Source organism: Heliconius melpomene, chromosome 16 (genome assembly GCF_056956725.1).
Source record: "Heliconius melpomene rosina isolate 202511_hmr_F chromosome 16, ASM5695672v1, whole genome shotgun sequence".
NCBI classification, from domain to species: Eukaryota; Metazoa; Arthropoda; class Insecta; order Lepidoptera; family Nymphalidae; genus Heliconius; species Heliconius melpomene.
The window spans coordinates 10932022-10950462 of NC_140404.1; the positions used below are offsets into that span (position 1 = coordinate 10932022).

At 32.2% G+C, this 18441-nt stretch overlaps 2 protein-coding genes across 2 annotated transcripts in view; both read right to left on the reverse strand.

Annotated features, from left to right (window-relative positions):
- The window catches only part of LOC146531062 (dopamine D2-like receptor), a 163000-nt gene that overhangs the window by 18307 nt on the left and 126252 nt on the right, over window positions 1-18441 (reverse strand). The gene's annotated exons all lie outside the window — the stretch shown is intronic.
- Window positions 2031-15129, reverse strand: fs(1)Ya (female sterile (1) Young arrest). Its single transcript, XM_085199572.1, has 6 exons — window positions 14967-15129; window positions 10593-11331; window positions 9457-9644; window positions 6537-6741; window positions 5538-6098; window positions 2031-2510 (listed from the first exon to the last, which is right to left on the reverse strand). The coding sequence occupies exons 1-6, from the start codon at window positions 14982-14984 to the stop codon at window positions 2245-2247; spliced, it is 1977 nt and encodes a 658-aa protein (XP_085055698.1). The 5' UTR covers window positions 14985-15129; the 3' UTR covers window positions 2031-2244.

The following is an 18441-nucleotide window of genomic DNA, read 5'->3' on the forward strand; positions in this document are numbered from 1 at the left end:
TGTGAGTTCAAATTTGTTTTAGGGGTATAATAGTTGTATTTAATTTATTTTCTTATATTCTAGGTAAGTATAAGTCAGCATTTAGTCTGTCACTAAACACCTCTTAAAAATTCAACGAAAAGTGGAGAACGATGTGTACTATCGCTAGATTTTTTCTGCCTACTCTGATATAAATACTATCTATATATCAGCTTCACGCTGTATCTTGCACACAGGATGGTAGGCATAGGGAACCTAATATTAAGACACTCGGTTCCCCACTTTCCGTCGAATTTTTTAGGCATTTTGTGTTGAGAGACGAAACTCAACGCCGCGGCTTGCCTCGATACCAGTGTGAAGAAAATAGAAATATAACTTTGTATGACTTTTACAAGCACTTTTGTATCAAATAAAACTCAACAGTTGCTCTTTTCAATGCAGAGAATATAATTTTATTGTTTATAATACAATAATACAATGGAAGCTATTCTGCATAAAATTCAAATGATCTTAATTAAAAATATTTATATCCATTAAATATTCTTGGACGGTATAATAAGCTTTCCTAATCAACGTTGCTTTTACAATTATTTTTAATTACTGCAATGGTAAATTGAAAACACATTGCAAAATACTATTACAGAGACGTATAGACCTTTAGACAGAGACAGAGAGAGAGAGAGAGAAAGAGAGAGAGAGAGAGAGAGAGAGCGGAACTCAACACCGCATTTTATCTTACCAGCGCGGGGAAATGAAAAAATCCATTCGCTTACAGTGTCTCAGCCTTCAAATACTATAATAAAAAAATCCTCAATAAATAATCTAAATAATAATAGTTAGAAAAATTGCAACGCTCAGGTTATTACAGTAGTATGTAGGGTATCGCTACCGAGTCGAGTCGAGTCATAAAACTACAGGTGAATCCCCCAGACCGGCTTTTGTTTGTACGTGAACTACGTTTTATTATCATCCCTGAACAAATGTTTTGTTTTAGTAGATATGTTATTTGCTTATGTATAAGTATTAAATTTCACGGAAAATGTGATAAGTCATTTTATTAGAAAAATATTTGTAAGTCTGGTATGAAAATAGGTTCCCAGGTTCCCTCTGCCTACCACTAAGGGCGACACAACGAGTTACACGCTTTTTCTCGCAAAGCGTAGGCTGTATTATCTAAAATCTATACAATATTCATATAATAAAATTGTAATTGTTCGCTGTTTGTTCATGAAAGGTATATGAGAAAATCTATTATCATGGATGTAATAGAACCGAAATCTATAATTTTTAAAAATTATATATATCGCCTTGCCTGTGTGTTTTGTACACGCTAATCTCAAGAACAGCTTAACCGATTCAGTGCTAGTTTCATTTCAATCGCTTTATAAACAATTTATATAAATTTAAATAAACAATTTATATTTTGATCGATATCGATGTAACTGCCAAAATTTAAATACGATAGTAATTCAAATCAGTAAATAATAAGTGTCACAATTCGACGGAAAGTGGAAAGGGTGTTTTAACACTAGGCTCCGTCTTCCCACTCGGCTATATGTTATATACAGCGCGAAGCTGAAAAACAAATTGTATAGTTCAAACGGGTGAAGCCACGAATGAGTCGCTAGTATAGCAACAAATAGAAAAATAACTGTAATATTTCTATTTATATTTGAAAAGCTGTCGATCTATATATCTATTTTATCTATCTTTAGTACCTAAAACGTATAATTAACGGCATGTCGGGGCGTTCTTTATGCTGACTTCTTTTGATACGAACCGATGGTTCAGAGGTCGCGGCCTTTGATGTATGATAAATAGACACTTATAGTAGACTTATAACATTTACTACTAGTATGTCGAGGTCAGTCAAGGTGCAGGGGCACGAGCGTGCAGTGCACGACGTAGTGGGTTCGATTTCCATTCGAGGAAATGAAATATTTAACATTTTCATTTCCTCCCTCTGGCAACGAGACTAAAGCGCGGCTTTGAGCTTCAAATTTATACGTTATTATTATATTAATAGAATAAACAAAACTAAATAATCACAAGTAAAACGTTTATTATTTTTTGACAAGTACATATATGAAAATTAGCATAAAATAAATTAAATTACACATGTTCAAAAAAATTAAGAAAATTTAGATCAAAAAAATCCATTTTACTTTTTTCTGGATCTATACAAAAACTAAACTTAATTAAAATTTTTTATCAATATAAGACTAAAAAAATCAAAGTTCCAAAAAAATAAACAAAATACATTAATCAAAAACTTAAATTCATAGCGTCTTCTTGGTTCATAGATAATTCTTTTAGCAATGAATGTTGTTCAGCAGAATTGCAAGTTCTTAGACTGGATACTCCACAGGACCTGTTCCTATGGAGAGGAGGTCTCCCTTTTATCCTTCCTTCGAACCTATGACGTTTATGATTTAGCGGGCTCAAGTCAAAATCTGATATATCTTCGATCTTTCGCTTAGATGACGATGATGATGTAGAATTGAAGGTTTCTTCTTTTTTGGGTGGTGATGCTGGAAATAGTTGGTTATATGAATATAAACATATATTATTAAAAAGAAGACGAGGGAGAGAGAGATATTTTTATTTGTTAATTAATATTACGTAATTAAAACTGAAGCTTTAAACTTTTAAAATAAACCTGAAACCTAAAACGTTTCAGGTTTATTTTCTGTACATGTAAGTATAATTTGGAACCCCGTTTCCATTTTTTAAACTTATTATATTTAATCATAAACAAGTAATATAAACAAGCTAAGACCAGTCGTGGCGTGGCACAGTGTGACTGTAAAATCGACTGGTTGTGGGCTCGATCCCCACTTGAGAAGATGAAATATTTATTTAAATTTATATTTCCATTTCTTCGCTCTGGTGTCGAGGCAAACCACATCATTAAGTTCAGCACCACTCACACACACACAAATAAACACAACAAACAAGTTAAATAGTGAACTACCATGTATATAAAACTTTTCAAACAATTTCCCCTCCAGACTTAAAACAAAAAGCTTCTTTCTCAGGCTATCACGTAAACACATCATCATAAAAACTTGCATTCGACGCTGACTGCACCACAAAAGGCAAATTACACATCCACTACTGTTTTATGACGATAGTGGCAACATTTTTATTTTTTTATATACAACTATCACCCTTATCTGACATTGTTTTAAAGAATATTTTAGTAAAGCTCATTAGTTAGCTTTCGTCGTTATTTTCGTATCCACTGAATGGAGTACGTGCCAAAGTGGGATAGTTAATTTATGTACTACGTGTGTATTATTCATTCTGTTTGATGTTTATTGTTCTTGGGATGGAGGAAAGTTTTTGTTTCAACTTTATATTTTATATATACATTTAGGTACGTACATATAAAAAGGAGCAAAAGCTTTTAAAAGAAAAATATAAAAAGTTATTTAGTATCAGAGAAATGATCTTAGTTTAACCAAGCACGTAAAGATCTTAAAAAATAGGGTAGACTATCTTTATATATTTTTTTATGTTTATATCCTATTCTATCCTGAATTTATTGAACTCCCGTAAGGTTTTAAATGAAACTATTTAATCAGATTAATCGCATATATAGCCTCGCGTACTGCTTCAGATACTTGCAGAATAAGTTGACTGTATCCAGGGCAGTAATGATGCCACCTCAGTGTACTTGTGGGTAGACCACGGACTACTGCAAAGTGTTAAAAACGTCGGTTTTTTAAAATGTAGATTTCTAAATATACGCAGTTAATCTATTTAAATTATTTTTGCTTAAAATGTGTAGATAATAATCGCTAAAACCAAAAAAGAAGAAATTTAGCATTCAGTCTGATTTTAACGAATTCTAGTCCATTCATCTAAGGACGCGGTGAAGAGAATCACGTTCCATCCTCCCGTGTTGAGTGGAAAACAATTTGTACTGATTTCAATATTAAATTCTGAAATTGTAAGAACAAAACGATTTTGATATACCTACGTACCTTATTGGACTTACGCTTGCGGCAAAAATTAATAATCTTGGCTTACGGGTAGACGTGAAATTTGCGTTGGAATTCCTAGTCCGCGAATATTGCATATTTTTGTCTCGCCACTGCCTTTTGGTTATTTCTGGAGGTATGAGCAGTTGTCTGGGCTGTTTGTAAGGGTCGGGTAGGGTGTTTGAATCCTATTTGTGACATAATTTTTTTTTGTTCTATTTGTGTGTAATAGTAATGTAGTAAATTATAAATGATTATATATGATATACTTATACATTTGCTTACATTTTTTCTTAGATTAGATTAGATTAGATTATATGTATATTATTATTTCGATATTACTTGTCCACTTTACGCTTTTTATGGACGTAAAGTTCAGAATGGGGTCACTTAGACAGATTTTTTCCGTAAATGAGTCAACATAGTGAAACGAATGTTCGATTGAGTGTAATTGAATCTATATCTATATATTGAATTTTGATTTAGTGGTGAAAAATATTTATGCAGATGTATTAGTATTTGTAATTTTGAAGTTTATGGGCACATGTGGGCAAAACATAAAGTTTCCTCTGCCTACCCTGCAATGCTGAAAAACTTTGAAACCGATTCAATATAATACGAATATAAAACTCACATATAACAATTTAAAAATATATATAAAAATATTATATACGTGAGACGTTCAATGTTCAATTAAATTTCACGAGAATTTTATTGTCTTAATTTTCCTCAGTAATTTATATTAATTAAAATATATACGTTTTTCTAATTTTTGTTTTCTAAATGTACTAGTTGAGGCCCGCAATTCTATTTGCTTATACTTATATACTTTATTACGTAAGATAAGAAATGTCCGTTTTTTTTTACCTAAAAAATCTCAATCATTTTTAAACTACGTAGTACATATTATACCTACCAAATTTCAACATTACTAATCCAGTACTTTTATCTGTATTTTGTCTGTCAGTCATGTAACAACAGAAGAGTTATATAGATTATATAAATTGTCGAACGTTTACTATTTGTAGTATAAAGACCTACTCTATACATAAGCATCTCGAATGTTATCCGAATAGATTTCGATCCTTTGCGTAGTTTACCATATCTCATATGAATTTTAATGCCACTCTCAGCAAATTTTGTTATTGCGAAGTTCTCCTATTGTAATGGAAAATGCAGGACATTTAGGAAATAGCTAGCTTGCATTTTGATAAGAGAAATAGTTTGTTTTCTTATAAAATCTTTTAAAAGTAAGAATACTTAGTAAGAAATAATGTATATAAATAGTAAGAATACTGAGGCCAGTCGTAGTGCATGGGCACAAAGTGTGCTGCAAAATCGACTGGTTGTGGGTTCGATTCCCACTCGAGGAAAGGAAATATTTATTTATATATCCTTTCCTCTTCTAGTCTTTCCTTTCCTAAAATTTTAATTAAAATCAGTAACTTACTAAAACGTAACTTTTATTTCAATTATACATTCAATTCATTTCAATAAGTAACTATTATATTTTAAAAAATAACAAAAAGTCTCATATTACAAAAAAGTTTGAATAAAAAGAAAAAGATATACCTTTATCAGACCAGAAGATGTTTTTGACTGCCTTAGTAACAGCCGACCAGATGTTCTCCTTCTCCTGTTGTTCCCTATCAATTTCCGTTAACTTCTCATAATCACCGTTCTCAGCGATCCTCTTGACACTAACTGTCTTTTTAGTGATGACGAATTTGAACTGCAACTCAGTTTCCTCTTCATTAGAACGTAAAACTGACGTGAGGCAAGTTTGAAGAGTACCAGCAATGTTAGCACTAAGAGCAGTTATTGCATTGTTCATCATTGGAGTGGGGGAGTCAATGCAGCTCTTGAATAATTCATTCGATTCCTTAGATTGACTCTCGGGTTCGACTATCGGGCTTTCGTCTTTGAAACTTATTGCTCTAGCCGGTATATTATGATCACCAGCCGGTGGCGTATCTCCCAAATCTTTCTCTTTATCTTTAGTGTTTTTGGGAGTTCTGGCTAAAGTCATGCCTTGGTTTTCGAATCTGTTTATGAGCGCTTGAAAACGTGGATTGTGTATGTATTTTGGTCTTTGTGGGCCGGGTGTTAGCATACGCTTGGGTTTTCTAAAAACTGTAGTTTAAAATAAAATATTATTTATAGATTATGTTAATTTGTAATAATTACTATTAAACCAATAATACTATGTATAATACTATATGAAAAACAATTATAAAAATACAAAAAATGTATTTGTAATGAAAAAGGATTTCGCATATGAAATTCAAGTAGTAAGGCGAGTCGAGGCGAAGCGCAGGAGCACAAGCCGGTGTCTGTAAGCGCAACAGGTTGTGGGTTCGATTTCCACTTGAAGAAATGAAACATTTAATATTTTCATTTCTTTGCTCTGGTGGCGAGGCAAAGCGCGGTGTTGAGTTCCGCCACTTAACACGCAATGCTTCCACAATTCGGCGGAAAGAGGGGAGCGGAGTGTCTTACCACTAGGCTCTCTCTGTCTACCCTGCCAAATGCGGGTGAAGCTGAAAAAAAAAAACATTAAGATACCATTACCTCTTTTGATTTTCGGCTCTTGATTAAATACAGTGTCATCAGCAAATTTAACTCTTTTAGTCTTCAGAGAAGTTTCGCTATTATTTGAACTGTCTTGGAACGTAACTTGTTTCTCTGAACTATCATGGTTGCCTAACTTAAGGCGACTACCAACTACGATAATACTCTTTAACTTTGGTCCAGCTGCATTGTTAGCTTTGGAATGCTAAAAATATATAGTATAGTCGTTTTAATAAAATTAGTTATATTAGTCATCTGCTTAGTTTTAATGAAATGTAATTTTTAAGACGAATAAAGAATATAATCAATATAAAAGATTTGAGGTCGTCATGCCGCAGCGGAGAAGGACCTAAGTGTAAACGCAACGGTTGTGTCCATTCGTGATCGGATAATGAATTATTATATCTTTAGCTTTTCGCCACCTTAAAAACAATAATCAACACAAAACGCGGCGTTAAGTTCCGCCACTCAACACGAATACTCTACATTATTTTGGGTTCCTTTTGAATATATACGGCAGTGGCGTAGCTAGGGGGGTGCGAGCGGGGCGGTCACACCGGGCATCAACAGGAAAAGGGCATCAAAGTCGATGATTAGTGTGTTTTTTCTTTGTTTTTTGGACCTTATACCATTTTAAAGGGCATCAAGTCCTCTAAGCCGCACCGGGCATCAAAAGGAAAGGGGCATCAAAGTCGACGATCACTTTGTTTTTTTGTTTTAGAACTCAACGTCCACGATCACGTTTTTTTTTTAGAAGTCAACGTTGACGATCACGTTTTTTTTTTTTTAGAACTCATTAACAGAAAAGGGGCATCAAGAGTCGCACCGGGCAGCAAATACCCTAGCTACGCCACTGATATACGGTATATAGCATGAAGCTAAAAAGATCTGGATATAAAATAATAAAAATATTTTAAATTATAAAATTAGCAATAGTATACTATAGCTTTTAAAGTAAATGATCTAAAATCGGTTTTTATTTTTACTTCCTTCATATATTGTAGTTCAATTTGCTTTACGATATTCTTAAGAAAATTGCAACAACATTTTATCAAAGCATAAAGTGAATATTTTCACAATATATTTCCATAACGTGAAAATTTATTGTTCGTGTTAAATAGTAATTTTATATATGATCAAAAGGATTTAGTTTATGGAAAATAATTGAAAAAGTTAAACAACGTTATAAAATTGGAATTGGATTGCTTTTATGTTTTGTATAACAAAATAGTTTTTGTGAAAAAAGACAAAAACAATTTTTTAAATATATAAAATATGTTTTTTGTAAATATAAAATATATATGTATTTCATATATAGTAGAATGATTCTTTGCGTTTTAACACTAGAAGCGCCGCCGTCCCATTTTTGTCCCAAACGCAAGGTTGATTGTTTATAACTTTTTTGTTTGTTAATGTATGTAGATGAAACTTTTTGACTATTACCAATTTTACACCTTTATTTAATTAAAAATATAAATAATTTTTTAGCAGTCATACTTTTTGAAAAAAAAAATAGATTTACCTAGAACTGCCGCTGGGTCATTTTTGTCCCGCCATTATTATTTTATTATTTGAGGGTATAATTTGACATATTTTCATGCCTCGGGGACGAGGTGGAGGTTAAAGGACGATGCGGGGGCGGAAAAAAATTGAATAGTAGGTTTAGCAGTCAATACCTAAGTTTTTAGGGTTCTGTAGCTTTTAAAGGAAAAAAAACCCTTATAAGATCATTTTTTGTCCATCCGGCTGTCTTTGCCTTTATCTCAGGAACGCTTGGAGAAATCGAGTTGATATTCATATGAGTATATGAATATCAACTATATGACGATCTACAGTCCCTTGATTTCCTGAAAAAGAACGCTTAAAAAAAGATATGACCATTTATATAGTAAAAAACGTGTATTTCGACACTATAAAGGGAATCAAATTAATAAGGTACTTTCAGTTAACTTAGAATTATGAAATTTGGCAGTTAGCATCTACATGTAGTACTAGTACAGGAAAAAATACATTTATGACTGAAAACTATACATTTATGCATAAATCTTAAAAAATAATAGCCTGAAAAGTGGGGTAAAATTGGTGTCAATACTAAATTTTGCAGCTAGTTCAAGTGAGGTATCAGATGAAAGGATGACTAAGCTAGGCTTGAATTTTAGAAAAACACTCGATACCAAATGTGGGCAATTGTAGGGTAGGTGGAGGGAACCTGGGAACCTAGTGCTATGCACTCCGCTGGCATTTTCCGCCGAATTCTGGAGCCATTACTATGCAATGTTATAAATCATCTGTGATGTATCACTGATGAAGAATATATTAATGCTTTACTTGGCCAAATAATAATATTAACTAATTTCAATAACTTATAATTTTGTAAGAGTTATTCAGATAGTTGTCACGACCTTAGAACGTATTTGAAATATTTGATTCTTTCTTTGTGTTTGGTTTCTTGGTACTTTTATGTGTGTTAAAGAACAAAAATTGATCATTAAAGATGATCTACATATTTTACGAATTATTTTAATAATATTTTTTTGTATTATACCAAAAATCAACATAATAAGTAGAATGGGACAAATTTGTCACGACGGCGGTTCAAGGGGGGTCTTAATCTTCGGCACTTCTAGTGTTAATAGGATTGTGATCATTATGTCACAGAGCGATACGATGGTTCTAAATTTAATACCCATTTAAAGGAATGATTATAATATTTTAATTATTACAATTTTTCGCTCTGGGATATTTGTATCCCAGCGCGGCTTTAACCACCTTATATACAATATCTCTATTAATCAGCTGAATGTGAGAAATCTCCTAGTTTAAACTCCATCTTCTTATCCTGGCTACGAAAAAGAGGAAGAAGCTGCTTTTTCATAGATTGTTATTTCATATGAGAGTAAATAATATAAATTAAACTTACTTCAGCTTCTTGGTCAATACTCTGAACTGGACTTTCAGCAGTTTCAATTTCAGACAACGGTGACTCAGTGTCAGTGACAGGAAATAGTGACCAGTTGGGTGTCACCGGATGTGTCGGTGTGCTTGTGGATACTGCATGGGCTAGTTTGAGGGTATGAATATGTGGTGTCGTCATTTCCTTATCTGTATCTAAAATTTGTTAAATAAGAAAAAAAATATAAATACTGCTTCTTATCTATATTTTTTTAACTATCTTGAAATAATACATTATTTCTAATATAAAAAAAAACTACTTATTAATTAATACTTTTTACCTGCGTACACTCGCATGGTCCGATGTAAATAATTATTTTTTATATGAATATACATGAGACCTTCGAAATAACCGAGGTAATGTTATGTAGTATAAAGTTCCTTGATAGATGGCCAAACCAAAACTTAATGATTTTTTAACTAGTTCTTGAGATTAGCACGTTCAACCAAACAAACTGTTGAGCTTTATACGAGTACTAAGTAGTAGCAGTTTGTTTAGCTTTATTTTATAGGTATATCTCGAATCGATTATATTTATAGGAGATATATTTACTAACAAGGTAAATATAAAGGAATGTCATTAAAAAGTTGGACATCTGTACAATAAATAAAAAAAATATAATTCTCTTTTTCGTTTCCCCTATTGAGACAATTTAAAAAGAATATAAATTCGAGAGGCAATTCGCAAATTGAAAAAGTTGAACGATTAAGCTCGTCAAGAATGCATAAATAATCAAACGTTGTCAAACTTTGTACTTTTGAGGAACGATTATTAAGATATTATAAGTGGTTTTGCATCTTCCGCCTTGAAATATGCTTAGTGCTTATTTCTGCTATTTCATTTCGAGAAAATAAAATAAGAACACCACTTACAATTAAGGCGGTCTTAGCGCAGTGACACTCAGAGTCTGACTTTAAATGGGATGATTGTGGAGTCGATTCCTTTTTTTATTTCTTCTCTTCTTTCTCTGGTTAGTAGACAAAGCCCTCCTTGATTTATGCCACTTGTGTGGAAATGTAAGAAACGGAGTGTCTTATCACTAATTTCCTTATCGCTATTATTTAAGGATAAAACCAGGATACAGCGAGAAGACTACAACTTACCTCCACTATTATCGTTTCTTAAGGGCGTTGTACTCTCAATGGGTAAGTAATCCTCTTCAATTATTTCTTCATTCAAGTCCATAGCGTTTTGTCTTTTAAAATTTGAAGATTTTTTTATATGAGGTGTAACGGCGCGTTTATTTATTTCTTCAATAAAGTTAAAAGCTCTTAGTCTATTAAAATGTAAAGATTTATTTGTATGAGGTGTAAAAGCGCGTACTTTATTTATTTTTGGTGTCTTAGGTGCCACTCTAGGATGAGGTGTGGTCATGTCTTCTTTCTGAACGTCTTCATAATCAGTATCGCTTGATTCATAATCAACTAAATATTTTTTTCGTACAATCGGAGTAATTACTGCTGTTTTTGACAGATTATTAACAGACACAATAGCCTCAAAGTTATCACTATTAGCTTTTTCATATAAGGAATCGAATTTCTCATCAATACTTTCTTTTTTACAATCAGTTCCAGCATCAACGAGTTCAGAAATGGTCGAACATTTATCAATATCCGTTAAATCTTCCATGGTAATGAAAAATTTGTTGCACTTCTTACACTGTAGGGGTAAGTGTTCTGATGTGAGGTGTTCAATGAAGTCTTGGTTTAAGTCGGCAGGTCTGCAGAGGAACCTATGGCCTCGGCAAATTGGGCAATCATAAGTGAGGTTATGGGTCCGCTGTTCGTGCTTCCAACGACAATCGCCGCAACAAAACACTAGATGACATACTATGCAACGGGTCTAAAAATAATAATAGGCTTTATTATTTACAAAATGTCAAAAAGTAATTTTTATGATGTTCTAAATCGAACATGTTCTATTATTATTTATGACTTAAATGAAAGGTGATACATATTTTTACATAAATTGCAACTTATGCGTTGTTCTGTAAGCTAAAAAAATGTAAAGTTGCATCTAAATCCGCTTATTAGTTGCGTGAAAGTGGAACAAACATCCATCATCACAAACTTCTACATTTATAATATTAGAAGGAAGAATATCTAGCTTTTACAAAAGAAAATAAAAAAAACATACTAAACATTTTAATTTACTTTATTAATGTACTTTGGATTGCAATCAACGTCTATATCACATGCATCAGACTCCAAGACATCAAATGTCTCTAGCACCCTCTGCTCGCATGTTCCTTACTTGCTACTAATTGACTCGTTGACCTATTTGGTAAATATTCGTATAGGGCAGAGAATCAACGTTGATTCTTCGTTTTCTTCGTTTTCCTCGAAGAAATTCCCTATCGAAGGCTTTAAGTAATAGGCAGAATGGAATCAGAAGGCAAATGTTAAAGGAAAAGCGGAAATAACGATGGAACGACTTACTTTGTAAGAAAATAAAATGGTGTAATGTCTGTATGTTATATATATTTAGGTATTTTGTTTATTTTGTAATTCTGTTTTTAATTGAAAATCGCTTCTCTGGAACACGATATTTTTTTTTATTATTAGTTTTTACGCTTGACTGAAGGGGCCATAAAAAATATAGTTACTAAGGCAACTGACATGAAATTAGTTTTATTATTATCACAAACAAATAGAATCAATGAGTAACAAAGGAAAAAGGTATTATCTTTAGGTACAAAATAACATGGAACCGAACCTGCAACATCAGACTACAAATACACTTAAATCTAATACAGACTGACCAAGTCCATTTATTTCGTCAGAACTAGCCGCGAGTCTGCCCTAAGCTACTAAGTTACTCTTAGGAGTGCGATAATTCTCCGGTTCGTGACTCGTTGCTAATTGCTCCGTTGCTATATTTGTGAGGATTTTAAGTGATTTATAGTATCTTGTTTCCTGTCGCTTTATGGGATTTTGGTTATTCCGGTACAATTCTCATTTAGGATAATTGTTATGGTGTAATGGTGTTGGTGGTTTGAGATTTCATTTGGCTTCCGCCATTAAACTTTCAATGGGAAGTAGTTTAGCAATTGTTATGTTATATTTTGTATAAAATTTATTGTTGGCTTATCTTATGGTAAAAACTTACCCTAAAATATATATATATATATATATATTTAGAAGATATATCAAGACGCCGTTGAATATTAAAATTGATAAACACTTAAAAATTAAATGTAGGAAAAATAAAAGTTATGTTTTCGTGCAACATTCATGCACGATCTGACTGTATAATGTAAAAGCGAAGGTTATAGGTTCAATTCCAACTCGGGGGATTGAAATATTTTCATTTTCTCGCTAAGAGAACAAGAAAAAAATTTGAAGTCCGTAATTAAACTTAAAATATTAACTCCCACTCACTCCCCACTAAGTTCCCTCTTCCTACCTTGCTGTACACAGAATACAGCATGATTTTTTTATAATATCAGAAATTAGATTTACAATATGAATCCAATCACAAGGTCCACGTAACAGCTTATATTACTATATCGAGGAAGACCTAAGGCTAAGTCTCGATCTAGGTAGCTAAGTAATTAAACACTAATCCGCTTACTCGATTAATTGCAATATCAAGATATCTGATTTGTGGAAATTGCACCTTGATCTTTTAATAGAATTGTGTAAAGTAAATGCCTTATACTAGTATTATTATATCATTAAGGTTATATATGTATGGTATTTTTAAGAACGAAATATGTTAATATCAATGCTCGGATGTTTTTGAAGAACGAAATATGTTAATATCAATGCTCGGAGAGATAAGTTTACTATTTCTACACAAAAACAATGCTCGAGACATTCGGGTGGAGAGTGAAAAAAATAGTAGTACTAGTCTGGGATCAAACCCAGAACAGCCGACGCTGTACAAATGCGCCTCGACTTTTTAATAAATTAAAACATAATTCTAAACTAATAGTTAAAAAGCTAATTTGAACCTAAAACCACATTTCATCTATAACTTCACAACTGAGCCACGATGTCCTAAAATATTTACTACAAAATTAAAATTCACGTGCATTACTTAGTATTTCATTAAAACCGTCCTCGTTCTCATCATATTTGTGTTGATGTATCTTTTAGAATTTGAGTATATGTAGGTCACTTTAGCGCGTCTAGGCTCGCTCACTAAGTTTCGGTACTAATGAACGTACGCCTTAAGCGGATTTACTATATACTGGTATATTATAATCCTATAACTAAAATATCTAATTTTACTTGCGGCATCGCCCACGTGGTTTAAAATAAGTAATAATTGTGTATAAAAGGTTTAAAGTCCATAAAGTAAGAAAAAAAAGGCCAGTTGAGCACTAATTAATTCCCAATGTCAGGTTAGTTCCACAACTCTAAATCAAGAATAAAATTTCATGAAATAAAATAAAATAGAATTATAATTATAGTTATATCTATAAAAAGCTAGTAGGGTATTCTTTTTGAGGCAGTCGTGGCGCAGTGGCAGAGGTGTTTGACTGTAAGCACGAACTTTGTGGGTTCAATTCCCATTCGGAGAAATAAAAAACTATTTATTTATATTTTCATTTCGTCGCTTTGGAAACAAAGCATACCGCGGCCTTGAGTTCCACCACTCAACACGCAATGCCTCGAAAATTCGGCGGAAAATGGGGAACGGAACTTAACACTAGGTTCCCTCTGCCTACCCTGATATATAGATATTGCGGAATACAGCGTGAAGCTGATATAAAATTGAATTCTAATTGTTCCTAGCAGAAGTCACAGCAAATAACTAGTAATCCCGTAAAGAAGTTGAAACGTGATTATGACGTGCGGACCGAATGGCTCGGCAAAAAGCGAAAACGTGTTTTGGTCAACCGCATTACTCTTAAGTGTATTTTCTGATGGCATCTAGGATGTGTTGTCAGCTGGAGAATACTAGTTGGAGAATTTGGCTTGAGTTATTTTTGTTACTAAATTGGTTCGATTCCTATTCTTGGGAATTCTTTATTTTTTTTTCCCAATCCTATAAGGAAAGGGCGGCGTTTTAAAATTAATGGAAACAAATTCATTTGAAATTAATAAATACGTGTGAAGCTACAAAAGTACATCGAATAATCTTAACATCAGAGAAACGATAATGTCAATATTAACAAAAAATTAAAATAAAAGATATATTTTATACCTGTTTTATAAAACAATACATTTCTCAATTTAATCTTATGTATAATATGTAATATATGTTGAAAAATAGAAACATTTTTAACTTGTTTCAAGCAAACACTTATTAAAGTAGTACTTAATAACTAGTATATCTTAACTTATTGGAGCTTATGATTCGTATATGTATATCTTAAATCAAAGATTTTTGTACTTTAAGTTTAAATAACAAACAAGAATAAATAGCAAATAATATCTAAAAGATTTAAGGAAAAATTCAATAACCTCAAATTATAATTGCAACAACACTATAAAAAGAAATAGTTATTAGTTTAAAACTACATTTACCTCAACAGAGCCCTTCATGGTGACCAAATCATGTCATTTAATAAATATTTTTCCCACAAATCCCTTTTTCCACTAACAATATTGAATTACTACTTTTATATGGAATACAATAAAACATTCACTAAATAAAATTTCAACCGCGTTAGCGAAAGCGAAAATAATTTTGTAAACTACCCTCCACTTAAATTACTTGAGAACTTGCCAAGCGTAAAATTATATGAAAATATTAATTGGTTACAAAGTTTAAAGCTATAAATAAAATTTTAATTTTATTTTTTGTAGTAGTTCAGATTTATAAGGTTAAATGTATGCTGGAGTTTCGATTTCCACTTGAAAGTATTTTTATTAGCATATTTTCTTTATCAAGTATGTTTATTGATGGCTTTAATCATTATTTTTTATATAGATATTATTTTATTCGAACGCCAGCCGTAGTATAGATACATAAGCGTGCGTGTAAACGCGACAAATTGTAGGTTCGATTCCCAGTTGATAAAATGAAACATTTATTATTTTCGTTACTAACAGAATATCTTAACATCAGGTTCCTAGGTTCCCTCTGCCTAACCCACTGTGTGCGGGATAAAACGTAAAGCTGAAAAAGTCATCAATACATCACTGTGCAGTATTATGACTTTTATCATAATAACAATACAATTTATTTTCTTAAACGAATTCTTATTTTCTTGGAAATAAAAATTATCTAGTTATGTGTTATTGTATTTCATTTTTAAAATCACTTTGCATATAGGTTGCGAATCCTACCGCTTCAATTTGATAATTAGATCAAGATAAATATATCGCTTCCAAATTCGAGACAGGAGTTTCGTGGTGACTGGCGGAAATTAACGCCGTAAATGTAAATAAGAATAGTTCAGTCCTACAAGTAGCTTCAAGAAAAGTCAAAATAAGCCTCCCACGACTTAGTTAAAAGTCTTTAGTGTACGTGTAAAAACGATCAACTTTGACTAATTAATTAATTATTTTACAAGGAACTGCCAACTTTATAAAACTAATCAACATTTACCTTTCATTTGTAATTCCAATTAACCCTTACAGGGATTCGAAGCCGGTACCTTTAATCACTGGCTGTATAAACTTTATGTATAATGTATAATATTATACAATAGTTTATAATTTATTCCGCCATAGGTGCCCGTTAGAAATGGTAGTGTATACTCGTATACATATATTTTGATATGTAACTTACGACCAGCGACTGTTATTCCCGTGGCAATACCTGTAGCTGTTCTGTTATTGTATTCGTGGTGTGCTCATGAAATATGATATAGTGTTTTTTTTTTTATTTGTTTTTTTCGTATTTTTGGGTATTCATTTGTGGGAATAACAGGAGAATATAGTGATATGCCCATAAGTCCGCTTTCTGTTTAAAGACTACAGACTAGATGAGAGAGATACTTATCTCAGAATCTTGATCGTATCTTCTCTTTTTTTATATCTTTTTTTTTATATAAGTCATCATCATCACCGACAGCCATCTTTCGTCCTCTGCTCAACTCTTCGGACCCATCTGCTTCCCGCCAACCTCTTTAGGTCGTCAGTCCATCTAGCAAGGGGTCGTTGTTTTTATATATGTATCTATATGAAATATAACCACCCCAAAAATTTTACTACTATTTAAAATACTATTATTTTATATTATAATAAGTTAAAGTTGTGTATGTTTAATGGCCACAACTTGTTTAATACATGCAAAGCCTCGAGTGTCCGCATTAAAACTTGGTGATAGGAATGTTAGGCTATTTTGAATATTATGTAACCTATATTGGTATTAGCTTTGAGATACTCTTTTATGCTTTTAAAGTAGTGAAGAAAGAAGAAGAAATATTTTTTGCTTGTGTCTATAGTGTTTTCCGTATATAGAAAGGAACTTAGTGTTAACTCCGCACTCTATTTTCTGCATATTTTTTGATAGGTGCATTGTAGGTTGAGTAGCTCATCAGAACGAGAAAAAGAAAATTATTAATTCGAATACGAACATAAAATTATTTTTTCGAGTGAAAATCGAACCCACAATCTACATATTATGATAAAATATAAAAAAATAATACAAAACACTAACAAAAAAATCATTAAACGCAATATGAATATGACAGCTTCATTTATAATGATTCATTGTGTAAGGTACCTACAGTATAAAATGTTTTATTTAAATAATTAATGTTTTTCATTTGTTTACACAAATAACCTGTCAAAAAATAATCAACGTAGATCGATTGGACAGTTTCCATTCTACTTTAGTTTTATGGCACATATTTTCCCCAAATAATATATTGGTAGTGGCGCAGCGGCACAAGGGTGTGACTGTAACGCGACGGTTCTGGGTTCAATCCCCAGTCGAGGAAGTGAAATATTTATATACGTTTATATTTCCATTTCGTCGCTCTGGTGTCGGGGCAAAGCGCGGCGTTGAGTTCCGCCACTCAAAACGCAATGCCAGCCGGCAGAAAATGGGGAACGGAGTATCTTAACACTAGATTTCCTCTGCCTACCCTGCTTTGTGCAGGATACATCGTGAAGCTGATTAAAACTTACTTTTATATATAACCTTGTCCTCTAGAAGCGCACTTCTAAATATAAAAAAGTATGTTAAAAAAATTTGCTCGACTAAAATCACGACTGTTATGGGTTTAATTCGCGCTCGAGGTATTGAATCCTCAATCATTGTGTTTTAGTTAGACTCTGTCCACTGTATCCAAACGGCCACAACTAAAATTTTAAACTTGAATACGTTTAAAATTGTTATAATAATATTATTCAGAAAAAATATTTCCAAAGTGAAACTAAAATAGAATAAAAAATGTCAAAGCTGTCATCATTATATATGGTGACAGCTTTGACACTACACCTCAATAATTTTTTGACAGGTTATTTGAGCAAATAAATGTTAAGCATTAATTCTTTAAATGTAACATTTTATACAATCATCAGAAGCTGTAATTTTCATAGAAAGTTAGTAATTTAAATGAATTTTGCCAATATTTGCACATAATTCGGCGGAAAGTGAGAAACGGAGGGTCTTAGCACTTTATTCTCTGTACCTATCCTGTAGGTTCATTATATACTAGCGGACGCGCGCAGCTCCGCTTGCTTATTTAGGGGTGAATTCTAATAAACCACGAAACATGTGTTCAATGAAATATTTTTAAGAGTTTAAATTTCTAATTTTATAAAAATCGGTGGCGATTTAAAGATTTTTCCATACAAACTTTCAGCCCCTTATTTGCACCCTTAGGGGGTGAATTCTAGAAAACCATGAAACACATGTTCAATTAAATATTTTTAAGAGTCTAACTTTCAAATTTTATAAAATCCGGTGGCCATTTAAGAATTTTTCATACAAACTTTCAACCCCTTATTTGCACCCTTATGGAAATAGTTCTAGAAAACCATGAAACACGTGTTCAATTAAATACTTTTAAGAGTCTGAATTTCAAATTTTATAAGAATCGGT